We start from the raw sequence: 25,655 nt of genomic DNA, 5'->3' as shown, positions 1-25,655 counted from the left end.
CTTGCTCTGTGTACTTTGAAACTTTTTCAATGTACTCTTCCCCCCTAAAATTGCATCTGAATTGTCTTTCGGTATGTTATTTTCACTGCACAAAGTAATCACCAGTAGCTGCTACATGAGAGTAGCTTACACCCAGAGATAGATGCCAGCCACACTTCTTTGCATAGATGTGACATGTCTACTGCTTTCTATACCATTCTTTGGGGTTTGGGCCCATTTAGGTGTATGCTGGAAGATGCTATGATTCCGTATTTCAGATTTTTAAAAAATGTTTTCAATGCTTTTAATGCTAGACTGTTTGCATGTCCTCTTCTTACTCCCCTACTAAATCGTAGCAGTTAATTGTTTTACAAAGCTGTTAGTTGAAATAGCTGAGAAACATGAAATGCTTCAAGAAGTTTGCTGTGACTAAGTCAGAGGTCTCTTGAAGAAGAGGAGGAGTTTGGATTTGATATCCCGCCTTTCACTCCCCTTCAGGAGTCTCAAAGCGGCTAACAATCTCCTTTCCCTTCCTCCCCCACAACAAACACTCTGTGAGGTGAGTGGGGCTGAGAGACTTCAAAGAAGTGTGACTGGCCCAAGGTCACCCAGCAGCTGCATGTGGAGGAGCGGAGACACGAACCCGGTTCACCAGATTACGTGACTACCGCTCTTAACCACTACACCACACTGGCTCTCTTGGTGTAAGGGATAGCTTTGAATTGTGCATTTAATGTAAATGGGTTGGATCCTAAGTTTTTTCCTCAGCAAATGAAAGGGATTCTTTCATTCACTGAACAGAAACTTGAGAATCCAAGTCACTGTTATCTAGCCTGAGCAAGGTATTTAATACTCAATATTGAACATCTTGAAAGTGGAGTTAGTATGAGTGTGCTTAGGTTTTTACAGCACCTTGAAAAGTACTGTTGATTCACAGTGAAGATAGTCGTGTTCAGCTTTTTCATTTCTGTGACATCCACCCATTTGAATGATAAAGCAATTGTGATGAAATGTAGGAACATTTAGCTTTCCCAGTAGAATCAACTTAGTAATACTGCATTCAACTTAATTTTTAGGTCTGTGAGAGCTTTAATGCATAGGCAGTGCTGTACTATTTGACTTTGAGTTATGGTATAATTTCAGAGAATGTAAACTCAGGCATATTGTGAGGGCTTCCCCTCCTTTTGAAGCATCTGGATAATCACATTCAGATCTTACCATGAATATGCAAATGCTGTCTGGCTGGGTTATGAAGAGTCATTTAGGATGCAGGCAGCTGTGGATCCCAATTTGAACTGGGCCAGGAAGGAGCCTGAACTTTGGCTCCCAATGTATGTCCACAGCTGGCTGCATTCAGGGTGAGAGGCCTGCTGACAGTCTGGCACACATTACTTTCAAATCGACTCTGTTTCAGCATCTACCAGTTTGGGTTTTGGAATTGATGATGGGTCACTGGAAAACGGGGGCATTTGTATCCTTACGATGGGCCGCTCAAGGGCCCTGGCTAATACTGTTTTGCAGAAGTGTGCTTGTTCACTTCCTTGCTTTTGTTTTGATAGGTGCTTGGAGTGTACTGGTGCTCATTTGTGGCCGCAGTTTGGTGCTTCTGGGCCAATCACAGGGTGTGGCAAGATGCTCATAGAATCCAGTTTGGGCTTGGCGAAAGTGCCTGTGTGCAGTGGGTTGGGTAGGCGTGGTATACAATGAAAGTGCAATTTGCCAGCATTGTTCAACCCTGTGCTGCGGCAGCGCACTCATATTTTGGTCATTTACCTAGGTGGAAACTATTTTGCAGTTGCTGAAGATCACTGTTCAAGCCCATTTGGAATTCTGGGTCCTATAACAGTGGTGGCCCAGGGGGCTGAAGCTCCCCCAAGGTGGGTTTGTCAGGATTATGGTGACCCCCAACTATCTTAATTGGGCATGTCAGAAGATAAAAAGGGAAGATACTATTCACCAGTATGTTAAGATGGAACTTCGTGGCTGAATGGGCTCACTTCTCCAATATGAGTAACTATATATATATATTTAAAAAATTGTCCAGTAACACCTTAGAGACCAACCAAGTTTGTTCTGGGTATAAGCTTTTGTGTGCATGCACACTGCTTCAGATACACTGAAACAGATGTCACCAGACCCTTATATATAGTGGGAGGGTGGGGTGGGGTTTTTCTCAGGAGGGTAGTAGGAGATGGGTGATTGACTCAATGGGTATGGTAAATCTGTTGACTGTTAACAACTGCAATATTGCTACAGGAAAAAGCAAGGGATAGTATGCAGATGATTAGCATATGTAATGAGACAGGAATCCAATATCTCTATTGACCAGATCTCCATAGTTTTCAGTTTAGTGATAAGTTGTAATTCAGCAACTTCCTAAGTGATCTGCAGTGTGCTCTGGGCAACGTAATTTGCTGCAGGTGGGAGAAGAGGGACCAAGTAGAGGCTTGTCCTTTTTTGTGGCGGGTATGTGTAGGACTTCTACAGATTAGGGTTTGGAGAGTACTCTTGGTGAAAAGTAATTTGCTTTCTGTGGCCTGTAAACTCAGTATGGTTCCATTTGGGGTGGGTCTGGAAGACTTTTCTTACCACTTAAGGATGGAACTGACAGAAGGATAGGCTTAAAACACACCCCCTTTCATGCGGCACGGTTGGCCTCGCCTGATTGGTTAGCAGTTTGGTTCCTCCACAGCTAATGCTGCAGAAAAGTGGCATAAAATCATGGCCCCAGATTTCACCCCAACTTCACACATGTCAAATTTCTTTATTCACACAAAAGAATAGGGTTCTTGGTCTCCCTAGACATCCGACATGTTGACACACAGGGCTTGTAAAAGATGAATATAATTCAATATCCAGCTTCCTCGTTTTTAAATGCTAGAGTTCTGAGAACTTGTTTCTATATAAAGGCATTTGGTTCCCAAATTCTATTCTACAAAGATTATTCTGCCTTTAGATAGCTATGTTCCATGCTAGTGATGACTGCACAGAAGTGCCTAACTTCCACAGCAGGGATGGGGAGTTTTTCTCTAGGCCACATGCCAATGGTAAGGGATGAAGCCCATTGCAATATTGCACTATTTTTTCTGCTAGCAAGTCTGCCTTGCCTTTGGATTTTATTTTTGAAACGTTTGACAACTGAACATCCTTAGCAGCACCTCTTCCTCATTTCACACATCTTGACTACTGATAACACATAATTCAAAAGCAGTGAAATATTTACTCACTTTATTCTTTTTGTATAGTAGCAATAAACTTGTAATATACATTCAGTGGAGTATTTCACAGCTTTTTGACTTTGTGAGTTGCCAGAAGATGAAGTTCTAGATGTTTTCCATTCATGTTGTGAAAGCCAAGACAGTACTATTCTAGCACGATAGTTGCACAAACTCCCACTAAATAAATGAGATTCATATGCAGTACATACACAATGGCAACAGGCAGCTTCAATCAAGAATCCTTTTTTTTTTTTTACTGCCTATCTCTTGCTAAATCAAAACAAAGCTACCACTTCATTTTATGTACAATGTCCAGTTTTAAAAGATGGGCTTCTTCTTTAAATGTGCCTTATCTACTCAAATTTGCAAAACAGTAAAGTAATGGTCTTTAATGATTTTACTAAAGCCCAGAAATACACAGCATTGTCCCCATACCTTGTATTAATTCCACCCCTGATTTTTTATTTGCAAATTGGGGGGAAGGGGATAAATAATTCAATAATTAAACCATTGCCAGCTGACATTAAGAATATTCCATTCATCCTGATTCAAATGTATAAATTAATATAAGAAGTCCAAATGGGTAACTGAACAAAATTGATGGATTTACTGTAAGCTATGCGTTCAGACACAGCAAGGAAATTTATGGAGTTCCTAGGAAAGCAGTTCTGCATATTCACTCTAGCAGGAGAGAGCTTCGCATGTCTATATGCTTTTGTACTTGTGTGGTAAGTCCTTGCAAGCAAGAAAGTTTCCATCAGTTAGAATATCCACCTATTAATAGTAAAATGGCTTAGAGTCATCTTTCCGTATGAAGCAATTTGGTGACTGGCGAAACAAAGGCACACCAGTGGCTCACCACATTCATTTAATCAAGATATTTTTAGACTACTTACACAAGAGAATGACACCAAACTGGGAGAAGTTGTCAATGCTGCAGAAGACAAAATTGGGATTCAAGATGACCTTAACAGATTGGAGAAATGGGCCCAAACAAACAAAATTAATTTCAATAAGGACAAATGTAAGAATCGCCAGCCGCACAAATAGAAGATGGGGAATATCTGGCTTGCCATTGGTGCGTGTGAAAAAGATCTAGGGATATTAGTAAATCCTAAGCTTAACAGTGATCCAGTAAGAAAATAGGCTAATGCTATTCTAGGCTATATCAATAGAGTATTGGAAAATATACTTGTCTTTGGAAGTGCTTGACTACCAAAATGCCTTGGTTGATCGCTGTAAATATTGTAGTACCATACACAAGCATCTATTTAACTCATAAGAAGTTTCTGCAAAAACAACGTTCCTTGCTGCTTTTCAGTAAGGCTGTGATGATATTCAAAACTTATTTAACTGGTAAAATCACAAACAACTGGAGTTTTGTATTTAAAACCATTGTTGAACTTGCAAAGATTCAAGATGGGCAAAAGAAGTGTAAGTTGCAAATGTTTAGCACATGTTCATCCTTGTGTAAAACTTGATTTCAAATGGGCCAATTGCTAAAACCTGCACAGAAGCCTAGCGATAAGCGTGCACTAAGGCACATGTGCCTGTAAAAAGTTCATTAATGGGTAATTCTCAAGAAAATTGTTAAGACCAGATACCTCTGAGTATCAGACATGAGGGGAAACAAGGCTTTGGGCTCAGCGGGTCTGCCATTCTTAAATTGTGACTGGCTAGATAGCTTACCTCAGCAAGGGTAATCATTGGATATACAGTGGTACCTCGGGTTACATACGCTTCAGGTTAAAGACTCCGCTAACCCAGAAATAGTACCTCAGGTTAAGAACTTTGCTTCAGGATGAGAACAGAAATTGTGCTCCGGCGGCACAGCGGCAGGCCCCATTAGCTAAAGTGGTGCTTCAGGTTAAGTACGGACCTCCAGAACGAATTAAGTACTTAACCTGAGGTACCACTGTATGAAATTAATCATCACCATCATTCCAGAGGAACCTTCAGAATGGCTGTTGGACTCAAAGGAGCATTGCATCACATGAAGCTTTCCCCCGAATTAAGTACGTAACCAGAGGTACCACAGGCTTATTTACCCCACTACTTTTACTTCTGTTGCATATACATTTCCCTTTTTAAAACATAATGGAAAGATCCCATAATAAAACACACAAACCTGTATTTAGGATTTAGAGAAGTATCTTAAAGAAAATCACTAAACTGCTTCAGAGACTCCAGCCTTTAGAAATGTAAGGCCATAATACTCTTGACCAAATACTCTTGCTATGCAATCAAGTTGTACCAACAACAACCCAAACCAATTTCTTTTTTACAAAAGTGAAACAAGACGAACCGTTTAGTCCCTTGCTACATAATTTTCAATATAGACATTTTGTTCACAAACACACAGTTCATTTAAAGACCTCTGTCAAAAATTTGCTTTGATGACTTGAGCGACAAGAGGCTAGTTTACAAAGGAGTTGTTTGGTGTTGGTTTTCAATCTTTCCCTCTACAATTAGAAAAAGCCCCAAGAGCACACAACATTTAGGGACCAAAACATACATAGCTGTGTCACTTCTGCACACACAGGAGTTCCTTTTCGTTCACCATTTTGCATGTCTGGATGAATGTAGTCATGGTTTTTGTAGGAGATGAAGATTTGTTCCCATCTTACAACGAACTGGTGCTGTAAGCTGTACTTGTCAACCGTCTTCCGATATAAATCCTGAGACCAACATAAAGACAGCCAGTAACTGCTCTGCTTAATTTTGAAAGGGAGTTAAGATGGTAGGGAACCCCCTTTTCCTCTTACTTTGACTACTCACTATGCTATAAAATTGATGGGAATCTGGTAGATAAATACACCTGATACCACAAAGGATCCAGCCTTCTAAGCAGCTGGTTACCTACACCGAGGAAGAATTTGCGGGGTTAGTTTAAGCCAGGGGTAGTCAACCTTTTTATACCTACCACCCACTAATGCATCTTTCTTGATGGTAAACTTTTATTATCGCCCACCAGTGCTCGATGGAAGGAGGATTCAGCTTGTGCCATAGAACCCCCTACCGCCCACCCTGAATCCTGAAACACCCACTAGTGGGCAATAGGGACCAGGCTGACAACCCCTGGGTTAACCGATGGAAGGAAAGCTTCCCATCCTAACACACCTGGAGGGTTAGAGGGGCCTGCTGAACGCTGTGGGATAGGGGGCTGGAAGCACATTTTCCTCACACACTTCCTGATGGTGGGAGCCTTATCATTTTTCTAGACAGTTTCAAGGAAGCCTTTTGTAAGCTTGGAAAACTTGGCTCCATCTGGGTCACGTCCATGTGAACAAGTAATAGTTGTGAGCTTACTTGCACGGCTGAAATAGCCTCCATTGGATGTCTGTTTCCAATGGATTGCATCCAGTGCTGCTGTGCCTACTGTGTATAGCAGATTTCTGCTTATATATCTGCTGCTGTATATAGCAGATTTCTGTTTATAGAACAGATGCATGAGTGGTTTTGATGCATGAGTGGAACTCCAGGTGCACAGCGCTGGACATCACTCAATACCTTGCACACATCCCTATGCCACTCGCATTAGATGACAAAATGCGAAATATCGAGGCACTGAAAAAACAAACTTGGGGGTGGGGGTAAAATCTGGCCCACTTCAAGGATCAAAGGCAAAGCTACTACAAAGTCAGATTTCATGTTTTATAGCTGTGATAAAATGTCACGGCTGCCACCAATCTGGGATGAAGGAAATGCCATTCCATTGCTGCCATTCACTCAGCAGCAATTATATTTCTGCACATTCCAATATCTGAAGACTGATCATCACCCTATATCTTTATAGCACAGATCTGTCTTCTTTTTGTTGTCATCGCTTTAAAAAAAGGAAGAGATTGTACCCCATTTTGTTTTATAATACCAGTGTCTACCATAAACCTCAAGTATTACCCCAAAGGCTTATTGAATTATTCCCTGAATGCAGATCCTGTCCATGTAACCATATTTGATTGTGATGGGTAAATTACATTTTGATGGAGTTTTCACTGCAAGTTATCTTGTAGATCAGGAATGGGGAGCCTGTCTTCCAGATGTGGCACTACAAAAGACCCATCCAGCATGGTCAGTGGTGGGATTTGTAGTCCAGCAAAATCAGGTTCCCCATCCTTGCCGTGGATCAAAACATTTGGAAGTGGGCCAAAGCGTAGTAAGCCTAGTTTTTCAACTATAAAGCCATCTCTATGCCTTAAAAAAAAAAAGAGCACTGTATTTCTGTGTTACTCTCTCTTCGTGTAAATTAGTCAACACATAAGTTGCTTCTGTTTCTGAGTGAAGCACACTAGACTTCTGGACCCCTACAATCCCCACACTGAATTAACTGAAGGACTCCTTACCCTAATCCAATGGCAAGCAGATGGGAAAGCAACAGAGATGGCAGAAAAACCTTCAAAAATTCTGCAGAGAAGATGCCCCCTTTCTTCATCACACTCGTGTTTCTCATGCTGAGGGTAGCAGTGCGCTTGGGGTGTTTAAACAGAAATTCCCTAGTTTGTGACGAGAAAAGAAAGAAAGAATCCAATCAGTAAATGTCTGTCACCATATTCTGTACATACCAGTGGGAATCAAGGCAGCTTCTGTCACACTTACTTGGGTGGAATGTTTTCAGGCCTGCTAGACCAGTCCCACATCCAGTCAGAATTTTTCTTCAAAAGCTGTTCAACTTCTTTCCTTCTTTCCTGAAAATCTTCCTCAGACTAAAAGAAGGAGAGATATAATCAGTTGGTTTGGATGCTATTTCTAAAGGGGGGGGGGTTGAATACACCTATTCAGCTTCTTTGGTAATTTCTGCAGGTTCCCCATCCCCGCACCAGACCATTTGATAGCTTGGAAAAGGCTCTCGGCCATTTGGCAATCTTCAGAAAAGGCTCAGCTTTACCTGAGAGCTATTCTTTTCTCCGCTGCCACGGCTCTCGACTTCAGAAGCTCTGTGAATGTCCTGAGGCGTCTGGGATCGAGGAGGACTTGGTAAAGAGAAGTTACAGGGCATTAACCCACATGGAACAAGGTTTCTAGATTTCGTTGCTTTAGCTGCAGGATCAAGGCAGTTCAGATTCAGATGCCACAACTCAGCCACTAAGCTCACTGGGTGACTTGGAGCCAGCCACCATCTCTCAGCCTAACCAACTTCACAGGGTTGTTGTGAGGACAAAACATGCGGGTGGGTGTGCCTTTGTGAAGAACCTTGCCTTCTGAAGAAGATTTGGAAGATTAAAATGGAGGAAATAAATACTCTCAAGATAAGCATAGAAGAAGAATGCTGAAGTTCTGGGAGTGCATACCCTCTAACATTCCTCATTTCTCACTCCCCGCCAACTGACCCTCCTTGAGCCCCCATTTTGTGCGTCCCCACCCCTGCAAAGCATTTCCTATCAGACAAAGGGCAAGTGTCACCATCACTACATCAACAGTACCCTAATCACTTGTTTTCCATTTTGGGGTTAACAAAACACGGGCCACAGTAGCAGCATACATAAATAGCCATTTTTGACACCTGGGAATTTCAGTCTGAATTATCCACAACAGAAAGGACACTGGGGTTTTTAGGAAAGTACTTTAAAACATTTTTTTTCCAATTCATTATGGATCATTTCCCAATTGTCTTTTACTCTTATACAAGTCTATAAATAGAGACATTCTAGGACCTAATCAGAAGCTGGGACAGCTTTCATAATTCTGAGACTATCCCTGGAAAATTGGGACACTTGGAAGGTATGGGAGTGGCCTCAGTTCTTATCCAGAGACCCTGATTGGATCAGGGCCACTTACATCATCTCACAGATCTGCCAGCCTTTTAAGACTACATGCAAATAAATAGGACAGCGCATCCTTTGAAAAGAGCAAGTGCTATCTCTTTTGTTGTACCTGTCACAATGGGAGCTCTCTCGTGAGCTGCTTCTTCCAGACTCATGCTGGGCATCTAGAAGGATTTTCTCCATGTCGCCATTGTGAATAGAAATCGAGGCTGGGCCTTGCTCCTGGCTTGTTGGCTGGGCACCGTTACCATTCCCGTTGCTGGAAAAGTGCAGCTCCACCCAGGAACCTGCTCAGCATATGTTCAGAAACAAAACAAAAGCCACACAATTGCATATTAGGAAGCCTTCAAGCAGTTTCATTTGCCGGCATTCTGTTCCAAGCCTGGCTTAATGGCCTCCTTCTTGCATTCCAGGAAATGAGCAGAGTACTGCCTGTTAATAATAAATCTCTGCTCTAATAGGATCCTGCAATGATGAAGCCTTTTCAATCACCATCAGAGCACAGGAGTTAGGTCTTCACCCTATGCTGTCTCAACACCAGCACCACACTTGATGGTCATTTCATAGATCACCTAGTTCCCACAGCAGAAGACCCTACTGTGTATGAAATCTGCAAAAATCATGTGCAGATTAGGGACGTCAGACAAACTAGTCAGAAACGGGCTATCAAATACACTGACCTGCCTTGATTTGCTTTGTTTACAGGAGGGGTAGAAGAGGACCTCCAAGGGGGGAAATGATCCACAGGTGCAAAGTGTGAGTAGGATGCTTAGTAGCATAAAATGCATTCAGTATTCCAAACATGGTAGTGATACTTGGCTTGGAATTTGGATTAACAAACTCTGTTTTTCTTTTTCCTTTTTAAGCATTGCAAGTCCTGGGCTGCTTTATACATTAATGGGTTGTCTTTCCATCAGCCACAGTGCCAGGAAAAGCACAATTTTAATTCAGCTAGATACTGACAAATATAAGGCTCCATGCACATAACATTATAGTCTACATTCAATGCACACAAGGATACTGGGGGAGGGGGTTCCCTCTACCTAGCTGGCACACAATATGGACCTATTACATATTTCATGCCGCTGAAAAGCACTTTCCCACAAACTGACTTCATTCCAAAAATAAAAGCTGAATTGATTCTGCATTACCCACCACAGCGTCCATTTGAAAAAGGATGAAGGCAGCTGCCCAAGGACATTGTGGGCAGGCATATACCAAGACCACAATCGCCACTTCCTTCTTCACCTGAGGCATATGCAGGGCAGAAAAGGCATAGCTAATCTAACTAAGGGGAGGGTTTTCAAGTCCATAGGACATAACCACACCCACTCTTGTGGAGGGCAAGATGCAGAAACAATCTAGATAGAAAGCAGCCTGTTCAAAACAAGTATTCATGGTTCTTTATTGAGCAAAACTACCTCTTTGCACCACAAATGAAATACGGGTGTCCATAGCTTAAGAACAGTATGTGAGAAATTACCACTTTTTTTCCCTGTGGGAGAAACAGCATCCAAATACTGCATGTCTCCAATCCCTACCATAAATGCTAGTTTTTAAAATTAAATGTGGATATGGGGGCTGAGACTAATTATACAGCATATTGAATCTTTCTGTTCAGATTCAGTAAGTCTTTATTATGCACAATCAAAGGCATCTTACAAATCAGTTCATTGTCCTTGTCTGTGGCCTGCTTCTGGGGACTAAAATCCCCAGGATGTTTAGTAGCAGGAGAAGGAAGGAAGTAAAAAAAGGGGAGGGGGGAACCAGCACAAGCAACATCCCTGTTGCCAGATTGAAGCTATAAATAGCCTACAGATTATATATTATACCACCTACTACATAATATCTCCTGAGCAAACAAGTCCCACTGGGTCACTTTGAAAAATAAACAGTCCCTGGGAATTGTGAAATACCCTCTTTTCAAAACAAAAGTTATAAAAGGCACCAACAGTTTTCAGTCACATGGCATAAACAGACAGCTGCCAGCCTGTGCTTCTGCCTGCAAGGTCTTGAAGCTTTCCCAAGCAACAGAATCCCATTCTGTGGGGGAAGCTGCACCAGTTGAATTTCTGCCGCAGAAAGAGGGGAAGAGAAGCCAGCTAACAGAACTCGAAAGAAGCACAAGGTGGCAGTCAGATTTGATATCGTCGTCATTAATATATTAATTGCCTTCTACACAACAGTCCCAAGGTGATGTACAATAAAAACAATTTTAAAAAGTTAAACACACACACACAAACAAACAGTAAACACATTTAAAACAAAACTGACCCCATACAAAACATACACAGCAAAGACTCAGTTATCCAGCTTGGGAAGTGCAGATAGTTGGTGCCTGCCGTAGAGAAACAGGAATGCTATTTCACAGAAGAGGGCAGACACACTAAAAGTCTCCTATGAGTAACTATGGAGCAGGCTTCTGAAAAATCTTTAACTTGCAGGAGAAGTTCTTCCACAAATTGTGGGAAATAAGCTGAAGTAGAGTTTAGAAAAGACTACAGACTACAACTTATTTTCTCCTTGTTTTGTATTTCAGAAAAAGACAACTACAACCCAGCAAGAATTCTGCCAGTGTACCCTATACATTCAAAATACCAGGCAAGCAAATAAAATTGAAAAAGAAAATCTAAAAGTATGGCTGATGGTGCAATGGGATGTTTCACATACTGTGCAAGTTTTACATTTACAGCTGCTAGTTTGATTTCACTTCCCTTAAGTTTTTGGTTGTTTTTTTAAGGCGGATGGGGCTCTAGTCACTACAGTGTAGGTGGGGCAGACCTATATGAATGCATTAAGATCACAACGGTACAGGCTGGAAGATTTTTGCTTCCTACATAATTATTTTTGCAGTGCTACATCTAGGGAGCTCGTATACATTTTGTATATCACAGTCCTCAGCCCATTTAACTCTGCATGTTAACTGCACATACATGAAATCACATGCTTCGCAAGAATCAGGTGATGTGTAGCTAAAATCATTTCAGGCTTGGTAGAAAGTTGACTATATAATAATAAAATAATAATAATAATAATAAATTTATTATTTATACCCCACCCATCTGGCTGGGTTTCCCCAGCCACTCTGGGCGGCTTCCAACAAAAGATTAAAATACAATAATTCATCAAATATTAAAAGCTTCCCTAAACAGTGCAACAATAAGAATAATATAAATCATTACCAGCACATCCGCTTTGCAACGGACTTCATATTTAGCAATACACCCTGGTACTGTTATTATTACTTAATGATCCAATTACTGGTACGATCCACATCCCACTGAAGTCAACAGGGAAATTCCCTTTCATGTTACAATCTACCTTCAGGTTTCTCATTGTATGTTGGTAATAAAACCCAGAACTGCAGCTCCTTGAACAAGCACCGTATGTCAATAATTTCCGAAGGCCAATTATTTACAGCCACAAACGTTGCACAAAGTTCTGAGTAAAGGGCCTATGAGTCACGCAGGCAAAGGTGTCATGAGCACAGATGGGAGACAGCAGGGATGACTCTCGCAACAATAAAAACAAAGTCCCCTGGATCTGCCCGTTCTGCACTTCGAAGGCCTTGAGCTACACAGCCCTGTGTCAGAACAATACTTGCCCTCCTGGTTGGCAGTTCAGCTTGCCAGGAGCATTACACGGTCGGTGCGAGGCGAAGGAGGAGAAGCAGCAGAAGCAGCACGTTTCCAAATCTTAGAGAGAAGTCAAGTTATCGACAACCCCACCAAACCGAGAGGGCCTTGGCCAGGGAACGGGGGCAAGCTTTCACCCTGGCATTTCGCCACCCCATCCGTCTGCTTCTCCTACCAGTGCCATTTCCCCACGAATTTCAGAATCACAACCACCGTTAGGGGGAAGGGGAGGAAAGAAAAACAAAGAAAGAGTGACTTGGGGAAATCTCTGGGGTTCAGAAACCAGGCAATCAGGAATGCCCAATATCTCTGCCTCTGATCAGCCAAGAAGAAGAGCCTCTCCCCCCCCCCCCCCCAGCAAGACTTCTCCCAGTAGAGGCCCAATGGTAAAGGGGGACCTTAAGGATCATACTGATTTCATGACAAGGAGGCCAATCCCTTACCCTGCAAGTTCTCCTCTTGCACCCCCAGCCCCTCGCTCGACGACATGGCTCCTGGGAAAGAAGCGAGTCTATTTTGGAGTCTCTCTCTCTCGGCTGCTCTCTTCCCGCTGACGCCGCTGACAGTAGCAGCTGCTGCCTGTTTCGGGAGCTAGCCGCGCACGCCCAGCTGATCGACCCCAGGGAGAGATCCCGTCTGTTATTGTTATTGTTGCTGCTGCAGGTTCGAGGGAAGGTGACGTCGAGGGACAACGAGCGGCCCGGATTGGCTGGCAGGCCAGATCTTCGCCACGCCTCCTCCTCCTCCTCCTCCTCCGGCTGGCGATGTTTGCAGTCAGCTGGCTGCAAAAAGCGAGCAGGGGTAGAAGCGCAAAGAGAGCAAGCGTGGAATCGGGAGGTATGTAAATGGCAACCCTTGCAGTGATCGCAGTATTTTGCGAGGTTCCCCAGCAAGGCGGCTCAGCTGTCCCCACCCCCAACAGGCCTGCTATGCTCGCGCAATGGAATTGTTGTTATTATTCTTATTATTATCCGGAGCACTTTAACGCAGGATTTAAACCCACGAAGAGACCCTGCCCACCGGACCATCAACTTGCATTGCACGCTCCGGATTGGCTGGAGTAGGTGACAGAAGGGAACCGATCCCGTATTGGTCGCTGAGCGTGGCTAGGCTTCTCTCTGATTGGGTGAGGAGCGGGGTGGGGTGGGGACCTCCAGGAGGATCCCGTCGCCACGCAGCCTCCTAGTTAATCTTTAGATGAACGATTGTGACCTCCTGTTCCAGCATCGTCTCGTGCAGCCCTTAAACTCGTGCGCTTGCTAGGCAACTTGTTGACCTGTCCAGCTTGGTCGTCTGGGAACATTAACCCCTTGCTAGCAGCAAAGGCTCTTTCGCTTCCTGCGCTGTTATCTATCACTTTCCTGGTGCGCAAAAAAATGTGCTATTAAGCTTTCGCAAGCAAATGTCTCCTGAAAGCTCCTTTACCCCACTAGCCTATTTGATAATCTCCCTATTGCCTAAACTACGCCACTTCTGTTTCTTAGGCCTAGGGTAGCTGTGTAGAGCAATAAAACTCCACAGGCTATTCTGAAATCTGCGAAGAACCTAGGAAGCTGTCTCATACCTTGTCAGAGCAGAAATCCATCCAGTGCAGTATTACCGGTATCTACACTTCTCTCCAGAGTTTGAGACTGGGGACTTTAGGGATTGAATCAGGACTTTTGCACATAAGTGAGATGTTCTACTACAGAGCTTGGGCCCTTCCCCAGAGGTCAGTCAGCATATCAGCTGATACATGGCACATAGTGGCATTCCACCCACCTCTTGGAAATGCTTCTTCACTGAAACCTTGTATTGATTTTGCCTGCTTAAGAAAATGCTTTCTGAGAAATATGCTCAAGAGCCAGAATGTTCCCAAGCATGGCATCTTCAAGGTTACAGCTTCTGCTTCTCTGGCCTCTCCCATCTGAGAGCAAGAGCATCGGGGAATGGGTATAGCCATGTGGAAGTTCTGCCAGATGGACAAAGTGGTTTACCATGTTGCAGGAATTTATGTATAGGTTGGGGGGGGTGTCCCTCCAGCAGATATGCGGGGGGGGGGGGTGTCCCTCCAGCAGATATGCACATGCAGCACACTACCAACATTAGCACAATCACTTTTGTGACTTTTGTGATTTCTCCCCACAAAACACTTCATCACAGTTTCTTCCTATCTATTCAAAGGGCCTTTACTGCACTATACCAAATGTAAGAATTCACTGAAAAATGTATCTATGTACTGGCTCACTGGGAAAACTTCAGAAATTCATATAGATGTGTGAGCTCAGCTACGCAGCAGCCCCTCTGCCTGAGTGATAATTCCTGGCATCCTGATACCTGAGTGCCAGACAGGTAGCCATTCCAGAAATAACAAACCCAGATGAAGACAAAAAGGTGTGATTAACTTGGCTGGGAAACAGGGAAATGTAAATATCTCTTTTATTACACTTGATGGGTGTTTGATGGAAGGCAAGGAGAACCATGGGGCAGGGTCCAGGATGCTCAGATTACTGCCACCAGACCTCCCCTTTCATGATGTAACCATGATGTATTAGTGATGTAGTTGGGGGGGGGAGTAAGATGGGGATTAGCAGCAAATAAAAGTTTGGGTGCTCTTTTGTTCGGGGCTTCCATCTTGTTTCACCTTGTGGCAGGTGGAAGTCCTGTCACGACAGTCTTCAATAAAGAGCAAGCCTACTCGCTGCTGTTTTGCTCTGGTATTCCTTGCTGGTGTCCTTGTTTTTTTGTCCAAGGGGCACTCAGATTTCTCCATTAACAACCATTTCCAAAAATAGGCTGAGTCAGCATGCAGATGTTTTCACCACAACACAGATCAAAACATCCATAATTGGGTCCACATAACTCCATACCCTCCAAGGTGTCTCTGATGAACACAGAGACATCCTTAGGAAAAGTGGGACATTCCAAGATCAAATCAGAAACTGGGACGGCTTCTGTAAATCTGGGACTGTCCCTGGAAAATAGGGACACTGATGCTTTGCCCCCCACCCACTTTGACCTCACCCACTACTGCTGGTATGTGTTTCTCAACCACTTTCTCCTGAAGGAATGCAGTCCCCCAACTGGCCAAAAGATTGCCCACCTCTGCTATGAGGTGAGACAGAGAGTCCAAGAACTTTGTGCAGGGATCAACGTGAGCATGGGATTATACCTGGCCTTCCCACTTCCAGATCCAGGAGTCTGCCAGCTGCAGTGGCGTAGCGTGGGGGGTGCAGGGGGGCCCGGCCGCACCGGGCGCAACACCTGGGGGTTAGGGTTAGGGGGCGCAAATCCACGGGTTAGGGGGCGCAAATTACTTGCCTTGCCCCGGGTGCTGACAACCCACACTACGCCACTGGTCAGCTAGACTCCTTTGGCACCCACCAGTGTATCTCAACTAGCAAAAAAGACACTGAGATGCCTTAACTCTGGTGGTGCCCTGTGGTAAACTCTGCTCTGTTGGTGTAATCCCTTCATCTTTATGCTAGTCAGTAGATACTGATAACTTTTCCCCAAAGAGATTCCTCTGAAAGTTCAGCAGCCTGATCAGGGAGCTCAATATAGAAATCCTGTCAAGCTGCGGTGTTGATGGTTTTCAGTTGGTCCTTAGCACAGATGAGTGAGTCATAGACTGTACTCAGTAACCTTGAAGGTTTTCACAATAGGCTTCGCAGCCAGCCACAGAAGCAATAGGGAGGGAAGTTGGCCCATCTCTTCAGGAACTGAAAATAACTGGAGAGTAAAATAATCCATGCTTGTTCTGGGGGAAACCTTCATGTGGTGCAATGCTCCTTTGAGTCCAACAGCCATTCTGAAGGTTCCTCTGGAATGATGATGATATTAATTTAATACTGCTTTATATTTTTAAGAGGAAAGAATCACAACACATTAAAAAATAGAAAAAACAATCCAGAATAAAACATGACTGAAGAAAGTCAAATATAAAGTATACTTTCAAAGCAACATAATTAACAGGAAACTAAAATATTATGTTAAAGGTTTCAAAATAATGCATTACAAAGAAGGTCAATTACAGAATGCACATTAACACAGCAAAGTTAACAAAAAGAAATCTTAAAACATTTCAGAATAAAACACTTCTAAATGAAGTCAGATATAAACTGCACATTTAAAACAATGTAATTAATAATAAAAATTAATAAAACTGCATAAGTCAGTGTCAAAAGTGGGTAGAACAGCCCTGACGAAATATTCCATGGACCCATCTTATTTTGATGCTTGCAAGTTGTTTTAAATAGTTTCTATTTTTTTAATGCTGTAACCTGCCACCGGATCTTAGGGAGAAGTGTGGGTTGTAAATAAATTATAATAGTTATTAATTATATTAATAATAATGCTGAAAACAGGAACGGGCACCCTGTGGCTCTCTAGATGGTGTTAAACTTCAACTTTGATCACCCCATAAAGCAATATATATTTAAAAATTACTATTTTATTTTTATGAATGTATTTTTAACAGCAGCAACAACAATAGGTAGCCCATCAACATTTAGAAAGCCCCACAGGCTTCCCATCACTGGCTTTGAATAGCCCCTAGTAACCCAAACAACCACAACTGCCTGACTCAGCGTAAGGCAAGCTTCCTTTGTTCCTACTTCTTGGGGAAAACAGCATCAGCATGAAATGAAATGCACTTCCCTAATGGGTGGTAATAAAGTGTCTTCTAGGCTGACTCCATTGAGCGTGCCTCATTTGTGTGTGTGCTCTCTGGTTCAGGCCAATGGGGAGCACATGATTTCTCCCAAAGCATCCTGGAAATTGTAGTTCCTCCCTCACGGAGCCACAATTCTAAGCACCCTTAATATACCACAGTTCCCAAGATTCTTTGGGAGAAGTTATACATGCTTTGACTATGTGGTACAGATTTGGGCCTTAGTTTACATGCTGCTCTGGTTCGCCAGAAGCGGCTTAGTCATGCTGGCCATATGACCCGGAAGCTATACACTGGCTCCCTCAGCTAGTAAAGCAAGATGAGTGCCGCAACCCCAGAGTCGGTCACGACTGGACCTAATGGTCAGGGGTCCCTTTACCTTTACCTTTATCTGCACTTTAAAATCCTTCTAAGTGACCCAGCAAGTAGACTGCGTTCCAGACATACTAATCCTTATATCTGATTATCCACATTTCCCCCATCCAAAGCAGCTGGTCTCAGTGACTGGAAGACCTGGGTGTTGCAATACGGCTGTCTGAAAAGGAGAAACTTGCATTCTGGAGAATTTTGTTGATTGCTGTTATGAATGACTCAACCAACACAGTGAGATACGGTAGATGCACATGCGCGCGCGCGCACACACACACACACACACACACAGAGAAGATTTGCTTGGATTATCAACGATCTTGCCTATATCAACCAAGAAGCAAACTGTAGCCTTGAGATCAATCCCCACAATCTCTGTGATGACCCACAAACCCCAGGCTCCAACAAATGCAAACTGTGTTATCTTCCTTAAATATTGACTGAGACTGTAATCATCTCTGGAAAATAAGCACGTTCTAAAAATAGGTGATTGCTAATTTAACAACACTACTTGGTGCATAGGAGCCAGAGAAAAGGCTGCTTTTGAGAACCGGGAAGCACATTTAATGATAAAAAGGTGATTTCTGTGGCTGAAGATAGCTAGTCATTGGAGCTAAACCCAATATTTTATAGACTCATTATCTAGTTAAATGCAATCAAGTAGGAACGGACAGTTATCTGCCTCAACTCTCCTTTCAGTCCTATGAGATTCTGTTGCAAGTGAGACCATCTTGGCTGTGAGTCCTGCAAGACCTGCTTCCTGCCTTGCTAAGCCTTTTCTTCAACCTGGTTGGGAAGAGCAGGACCCTCACTGACTGCAGCTGCAAAAGCTGAGGCTGCAGAACAGACTCTTCAGCTGGGATATTGTTTGGGGTTTTTTGTTGCTGTTGCTGATACTAATTTTCTTACACCTTCCTTTTTAGATCTGTTTGCGATTTATGTGGAAATTGTTCAGATACGGTTGTGTAGTTGCTGATGGTTGCCGAACCATAAATAAATGGTTTATGACTACTTTTGTTATGTTTGTAATTATATAAACTCTTTTGTGCTGTAAGGCGCCTTGAGCATGGTTTTAACTATGGAAAGACGGCATACAAGTCAAATGACGATGGTGATGATGCAAAAACAAAAACAAAAAAACCACAGGGAAGGGGAACTCTGGAGGGAGAGGGGTTTATGAGAGGAAAAGAAAATCTATGCATATGCACACCCAAACTCTATCTGTTTCCAATAGTACTTAGATATTTCCATGCTACTAGGCTTCAACAAACATGATATTGTATTTACGCGAATCTAATGCACCATCGAATCTAATGCACACCTCAATTTTCAAAACCTTGAAACCAAAGAAGTATTTGCTAGTGAATGTAAATGTGCCATCAAGTCTAATGCGAACCCTACTTTCCATGACATAATTTGGTCAAAAATGGTGCACATTACATTCAAGTTAATATGGTAGGTTCTGGGATCCCTTTCTGGAAATGTGAACATGTACTAGCTGCTTATTGTATCAAATCTTGCCCATGTCTGCCCAGGACTTAATAAACACCCTTCTGAATCTGTGCTCACACATACAAATGCAAAACTGCTCAAGTTGACCCATGTCTGATCATTCATTTTATAGCAGATTACACACTGGCATTCTTCCATAATAGCTCTCTGTTGCCCTCTGCCGTCCAGCAACACCATTGGCACCTGGGTGAGAAAATAAGGAAATCACTGTCCATTTTCCGTCTTCCTTCCTTCCTGCTGTGTTTACTATCTAGCCTCAATTTTAGACAACTCAAAAGCTTGCACAATGTGATATTTTGTTTGGCGTAGTAAAAGTATTGCCCTACAAAGGATTTTGGAAGTTTCCAATGGGTCAAACCAACTACGTACATTACCTTGTTGTGTGAACTCTGAAAGAGTAGCACTGCTGAGCTGGCTTTCCAGAGTCACTTTTCCATGGGAGGTGCAACATTTCTGTGCAACTTTCCAAGGAACAAGATGCTAGTGGTGAGCAGGGGCAGGGCAGGGGGGCAGAATGGGTGGAGCAACACATGTACTTATTTCTGTACAGTGTTCTGGTTGCTATGCACACCCCCTACCCACCAGCCAGAGAAAGGAAAATGGCAGGTGAAAACACTCAAGGAGGATGCAAAGCAGGGCTGGTGAGGGCAAGACCTATGGAGAGGGGGTGTGGCTAGAGAGAATCGCAGTGACTGGAGAGAATAGCTTAGAAGGCTGCATCTGGCTTCAAGTCTTCCGAGCAAAGAAACAAGAAGGCATGCTGCCCTTCATCCCATTCGTAATGTTTGGCACAAACATTCTGCACGTGCACATGCAGAGGGCTGCATCATGTGATCTTTTCCTTTTGAGGGGATAGGATTGTATGATTTGGCCTTCAGGCATGCAGGTATCAGGCTAGTGTACCTGTGTGACATTGGAAAACCTAATGGGAGCTGGAGGTCCAGTCCCCCCCCCCAACCCCGTGTTAGGAACACCTTTCATGGAAGATGAACTATGTCCCAGGTAAGCATCCTAGCCGGCCCAAAACAAAACATCATCTGGACAGAGAGTGTGTTAGGTGCAAATATAGGACACGTTCAAATCATTTACCAGAACATCAAACCCTTCTGACAGCCAGGCACAGTTTGCGGTGGGGGGAGTTCTTATAATATTTATTTTGACTGAGAAATGATGCCTGGTTTGCTTGCTTGTGGATTCCTATTTAGCATTCCACTGTCTGTTGCATAGGGACTATGTGAGCAAAACAGTTAATCAGGGATGGCAAACTGGTGTGTTCCTGGTCTCAACACCGTACCCTCCAGCATTTCTCTAATGACAATAAGGATGTCCTATTCAATAATAATAATAATAATAATAATAATAATAATACCCCACCCATCTGACTGAGTTGCCCCACTCTGGGCAGCTTCCAGCATATGTAAAAACATTAAACATTTAAAAAAAACCTTCCCTATACAGGGCTGCCTTAAGATGTCTTCTAAAGGTTGTATAGTTACTTATCTCCTTGGCTCCGGGGTCACATAACTTCATATCCTCCAACATTTCTCCATTGAAAATAGGGATGTCCTAAGGAAAGGTGGGACATACAAGGATCAAATCACAAACTGGGACAGCTTCTGTAAATCTGGGACTGTCCCTGGAAAATAGGGACACTAGGAGGCTTTACAACACCCATCAGCCCAAGTATAGTCAGTGGTCAGGATGATGGGAGTTGTAGTCCAACAACATCTGGGCAGCCACGTTTCCCACCCCCGCTATATATGAAGAAATTATATGGATTGGCATATTTGGTATTAGGCTCTAAGGCTATCAGGTGATTCCTGAAGAAAGAATTTTTTTCCTTTATTTTACTGACATGCCATAGGAACGTGAAATTTGAAAAAACACTGGTTTAAATGTCCAGATAGCATCCATATTGCTCACTGGATTGTACTACTTGGCTTGAAGCATTCTGTCAAATATATGTCAAAGGCTAATTGGGCTGTGAGCCTTCCTTCCACAGCGGCCTACATCAAAGCTATGCCCCAGATCTGGCAACTGTAGATTGAAGAGATATAAATAATGTAAAGGTCTATCGATCTGGGAGCCTGCAAAGTTGCTTCCAAATGCATCTCTATGGGAACCAACTTGGTCTACATTTTCTTCATTCCGCACCCCGTGTAATACTGACCCACCTTTGTACAAGTGCAGCAGTAATAAGAAAAGAAAATCACCAGCTGAAATCAACACAATGACTTCCTATGGTGTTAAGACAAAAGTAATTACTTAATGGTTATTTTGATTGATCATTGATTGGCCACAGTGCCGGCCCTGCCAGGAGGCACATTGAGCATCATGCCTCAGGCAGCAAATTGGAAGGGGTGGGAAAAGTATGTACACTGCTACTTGCCATTTAAAGCACATGACTTCCTCTAAAGAATCATCAGAACTGTAGCTTCCCCCTCACAGAGCTACAATTCTCATTACCTTTAACAAACTACAATTCCCAGGATTCCTTAGGGGGTGTCATGTGCTCTGTATGCTGGAGGTGCTTTAAGCATATGGTGTGGATCTGCCCTACGCGGCAAGAGGAAAAACTCACCAGAGACAAGAAACAAAGAAAGACAGCAAACAAAAAACGTAGGACTCCAGCACATGTCAGCATCTATGAACAAGTGCACAAATTGCAGCTTTGCTTGTAGTCAACCGCATTGATTAAGCACTGCTCAGACTTTCAGAGGCTTGGGCCCACGGGAGTATCTTTGTATTGGGCAGCTCAAGGCTTTTGCAGCTGCATACAAATAATCTTTGGATGCATCTGATGTCTGTAGGATATCATTCTTGCTGCTGCTGCTGCTGCTGCTTTCCCCCTCCATTCCTAGCATTCCTAGTCAGCCCTGCCATTCTTCTCCTCCACTTTGGAGATGCATAAATCACACTGATACAATTAACTGCATCTAAGCCTGTTCTACCTGCAATAGCTACTTTTTCACTTATTAGAAGTCACAGTGTTCTATTGAGCTCCCTACTATCGTTATCTGGCCAGTCTCTTGTGTGTTATGCTGATCAGAGCCACATACTTTACTGCTTAGGCATCATCTGTCCTGTCGTATGCCTCACTGAGATTTTGAAATTAAAAACAACAAGAAGTCACAGTTCTGCCTCAGTGTAGTCAGATATAATGCTAATGTCACAGAAGCCAGGAAACCTGTGGGGTAGTTTATTAAGATAACCATTCAGCTTCCACCCTATTTACTTAGCCAAGCTGGCAACAACTTCCTATCCTTCTCTCTTTCAGGCCAAGGGAGCCAGCGTTTGTCCGTAGACAGCTTTCCGGGTCATGTGGCCAGCAGGACTAAACCACTTTTGGTACAACGGGACACAGTGATGGAAACCAGAGTGCACAGAAATGCTGTTTACCTTCCCACTGCAGCGATGCCTATTTATCTACTTGCACTGGCATGCTTTCGAACTGCTAGATTGGCAGGACCTGGGACAGAGCAATGGGAGCTCTCCCCATCACGGGGATTCGAACCACCAACCTTGATCGACAAACCCACGAGGCTCAGTGGTTTAGACCACAGCATCACCCACGTCCCATAAACACGTTTATGTACCAGTTGTTGGGAATCGCAAGTGGGGATGGTGCTGTTGCACTCATGCCCTGCTTGTGGGCTTCTCGTAGGTATTGGCATGGCTACTGTGAGAAGAGGATGCTGGAAGAAAAGGGCATTTGGCCTGATCCAGCAGAGAGAGAGAAGGCGTGTGTGTCCTAATTCATGACTTTCTCCATGCGGTCAGATGTTGACCAAATGGAAGTTTATGCTATCTGGTCTCAAAATGCTCAGATTTAGTGCAGATGCTCAGATTCACAAAACATACCCTTATTGTTTAAGGCACCATTCCACTCTGTGGCTCATGCTGTGTAATGCTTCACTCCTTCTTTTCTTCTGGGCTGAAAGGGATGATGTGTTGTTCCTTGACGTGTTTCTAAAAGTAATTTAATCAAATGCTTCCTGCTTTAATTTTACACTGTTAAAAAATCCCCAAGGCCATTTATAATACACATTCAAATGATAAAACAACCTAAAACAAATACCACCCTCCAAAAAAAGATAAAAGAGCAGTAGAAGTATATAAACCAGCAGAACTGCATGTAAAATTCTTAGGAGCACAAAATTTCAGAGAGAGAGAGAGAGAGAGAGAGAGAGAGAGAGAGAGAAGAAAGTAGTAATAATAACTTTTAAAAAATAGCAACCCCCCCCCCAAATCTCCCAATGTTCATGTGGGCAGACTGAGAAGCAGATTTGGGTGACAGCCGGTTGCTAGGGTGCCCTCTGCATGGGCTTTAGAAAGATGCCCGCTCCTGACCAATCCCCCATCCTGCTTTCTGCCGTGCTTGACACTCATTGGGCACCACAGCTGCCACTCAGGTAGGTCACCGAGCTTTCCCCCCTTCTTTCCAGCCTATCAGCGGTTGGTTTAGAGGACACTTGCCTTGTACTGGGTGCTGGCAACCCACACTATGCCACTGCTTCTAAGTGTCACACAGGTTAGAGTTCTACTGGTAATGAGAAACATACCATGATTGATTCCCCACCTCTAGAAATATAGAAAATAGGAACTGGGTTGTTTTCATATTAGCAAAGTTGGAGATCAACTTTAGGTGGTAGATAGATTTAAAAAATGTCTATCCAGACATGCAATTTTACTATGTACTGTATATTTGCTTTCAAAACTGTATTGTTTGTTTTTTTAAACAAAGTCTGTTGATTTTATCAGTATTTTCTTATGACTAGTTAACATTATTTTATTAAACTTACATTGGGTTTTTTTGTTTTGTTTGTTTGTTAAAAAACAAACCTAACTAACATATAAATTTCATTAAATATAAATGCAATAGAAGCCAGATTGGGTAGCTTTATATTGCTGCTGTCCCCACACTCTTTTTAGTGATTAAAAAGTAGACCCCTTTTCCATGTAACAGCTTAACTGGCACACATGTCTGATTTGGCCCTTAGGAAGCCTTGGAACAAATAATATAAAGCAATCCTGTATTATTAATCCCATAAAACAAATCATCATTGCAAGATGATACCAAAGGCCACCCATATGAGTCTGGCTGAGATTTTGGAATTTTGCAGTTCATACCTACTTCATTAAATTACATCAACTCTCAAAAAGCGCCTCTTCTGTTCTAAACCACACTGGTGTAAAATCATTTTGCAGTAGATCTATGGCAAATTGCTAACATTTTTTTTTTTGCAGAAGTAGATGCTTCTATTAAGCCTGTGCATTATAAATTAATGGCATTGCATCAAATACCCCGAGTCTCATCATAAACAGAAAGGGATAGCTACCAACCACCTGTTACCCCATCTGTGGACCTTTAGAGTTTTGCCAGGCAACAGTGAATTAAACAAACACCATCAGAATAAGTGTCCAACGAGGCTTGCACAGCTGTGGTTATATATTAAAGATATTTATCAGATACACAGGGGCATATATGCATCTTTCCTCTCCAGAGCACTTCACAATTGAACAGTATGGACAATGCACAAAGGTGCCTTTTGTTAATGGATGCAATGAGCTATAAAACCCTAAACAATTCAGGGAGCGACTATAAATGTCAAAGCCGACTAAAAGTAGAATTACAGAATATTTGAGAACTCTTTTTTAAAAGCAATTAGCTGTGGTACCTCTGCATTTGACAGAAACACCACTGTATTTGTATCATTGTGATATTCCTTAGTAGGTTCAATAATCCTAAGAAATCTTTCAACGTGGCATGTGGCATTTAGGTTTCCTGTTGTATGCTGGCTGGTTAATTTAAGGGGGGGACCACCTAAAACAAAACTGAGTATGCTCAGTGGCCAAGTGAGGGACAGAAAGGGAGGGAGAAAATAGGGGTGGGGAAGAGAAGGGCAATGGAATGGGGAATCCTTGAAAAGGGCTTGGTTGGAATCTGAAACAGGAGCTCTCCATGATGCAACATTTTGTTGCAAGTTCCCTTACTTAGTACTGTATCTGTTTCTTAGTAGGACAAGTCACAGCCCATTGAGACATTATTTAGCTTTGGGCTGTGTTCTTCAACCTTGGTTCCCCAATGTGGGTGGACTACAATTCCAATCATCCACACCAGTTTAGCCAAGGATGATGGGAGTTGTAGATGAAGAACATGGGTTTTGGGGGTGCCTGTGTGCTGCTTTTCCACAGTGAGCTGTGCCCAAAAACCCTTACAAAAAACACCTGTCTTATAGATATACAAACCTGCAGTTAACAAAAGGTACCAGAACGTTCAAATAGGCCAAAGTCCACCCATTCAGTGTTGCAAATTAATAATTTAGACCTAACATGTAAGCACAGACCAAAAGGAAAGTTAACAAACAAGCAGTACATAAATACAACTCAAAGGAGCTGGGACCTTCTCCCTAGCTCTGGGCTTCCTACAAGGGGTTAATGATGAGTTCTGCTATCTGCCATGCCCGGATACTTTAAAGACATTTGCAAAGACCCCAGCGCAATTTCCCCTCTGCATCCTTTCAGAGCA

At 43.0% G+C, this 25,655-nt stretch overlaps 1 protein-coding gene across 1 annotated transcript; it reads right to left on the bottom strand.

Moving 5' to 3' along the window:
- Positions 1 to 3,190: 3,190 nt before the first annotated feature.
- On the bottom strand, positions 3,191 to 13,183 carry BNIP3 (BCL2 interacting protein 3). The gene is made up of 6 exons (XM_083741123.1): positions 13,038 to 13,183; positions 9,069 to 9,246; positions 8,083 to 8,167; positions 7,794 to 7,900; positions 7,541 to 7,690; positions 3,191 to 5,875 (listed from the first exon to the last, which is right to left on the bottom strand). The coding sequence occupies exons 1-6, from the start codon at positions 13,081 to 13,083 to the stop codon at positions 5,821 to 5,823; spliced, it is 621 nt and encodes a 206-aa protein (XP_083597249.1). The 5' UTR covers positions 13,084 to 13,183; the 3' UTR covers positions 3,191 to 5,820.
- Positions 13,184 to 25,655: the final 12,472 nt, after the last annotated feature.

This window comes from Podarcis gaigeae (genome assembly GCF_964106915.1).
Source record: "Podarcis gaigeae genome assembly, chromosome: 5".
NCBI classification, from domain to species: Eukaryota; Metazoa; Chordata; class Lepidosauria; order Squamata; family Lacertidae; genus Podarcis; species Podarcis gaigeae.
Note: the sequence above shows the minus strand (reverse complement) of the source record. Positions and strands in the feature narration are given on the sequence as shown.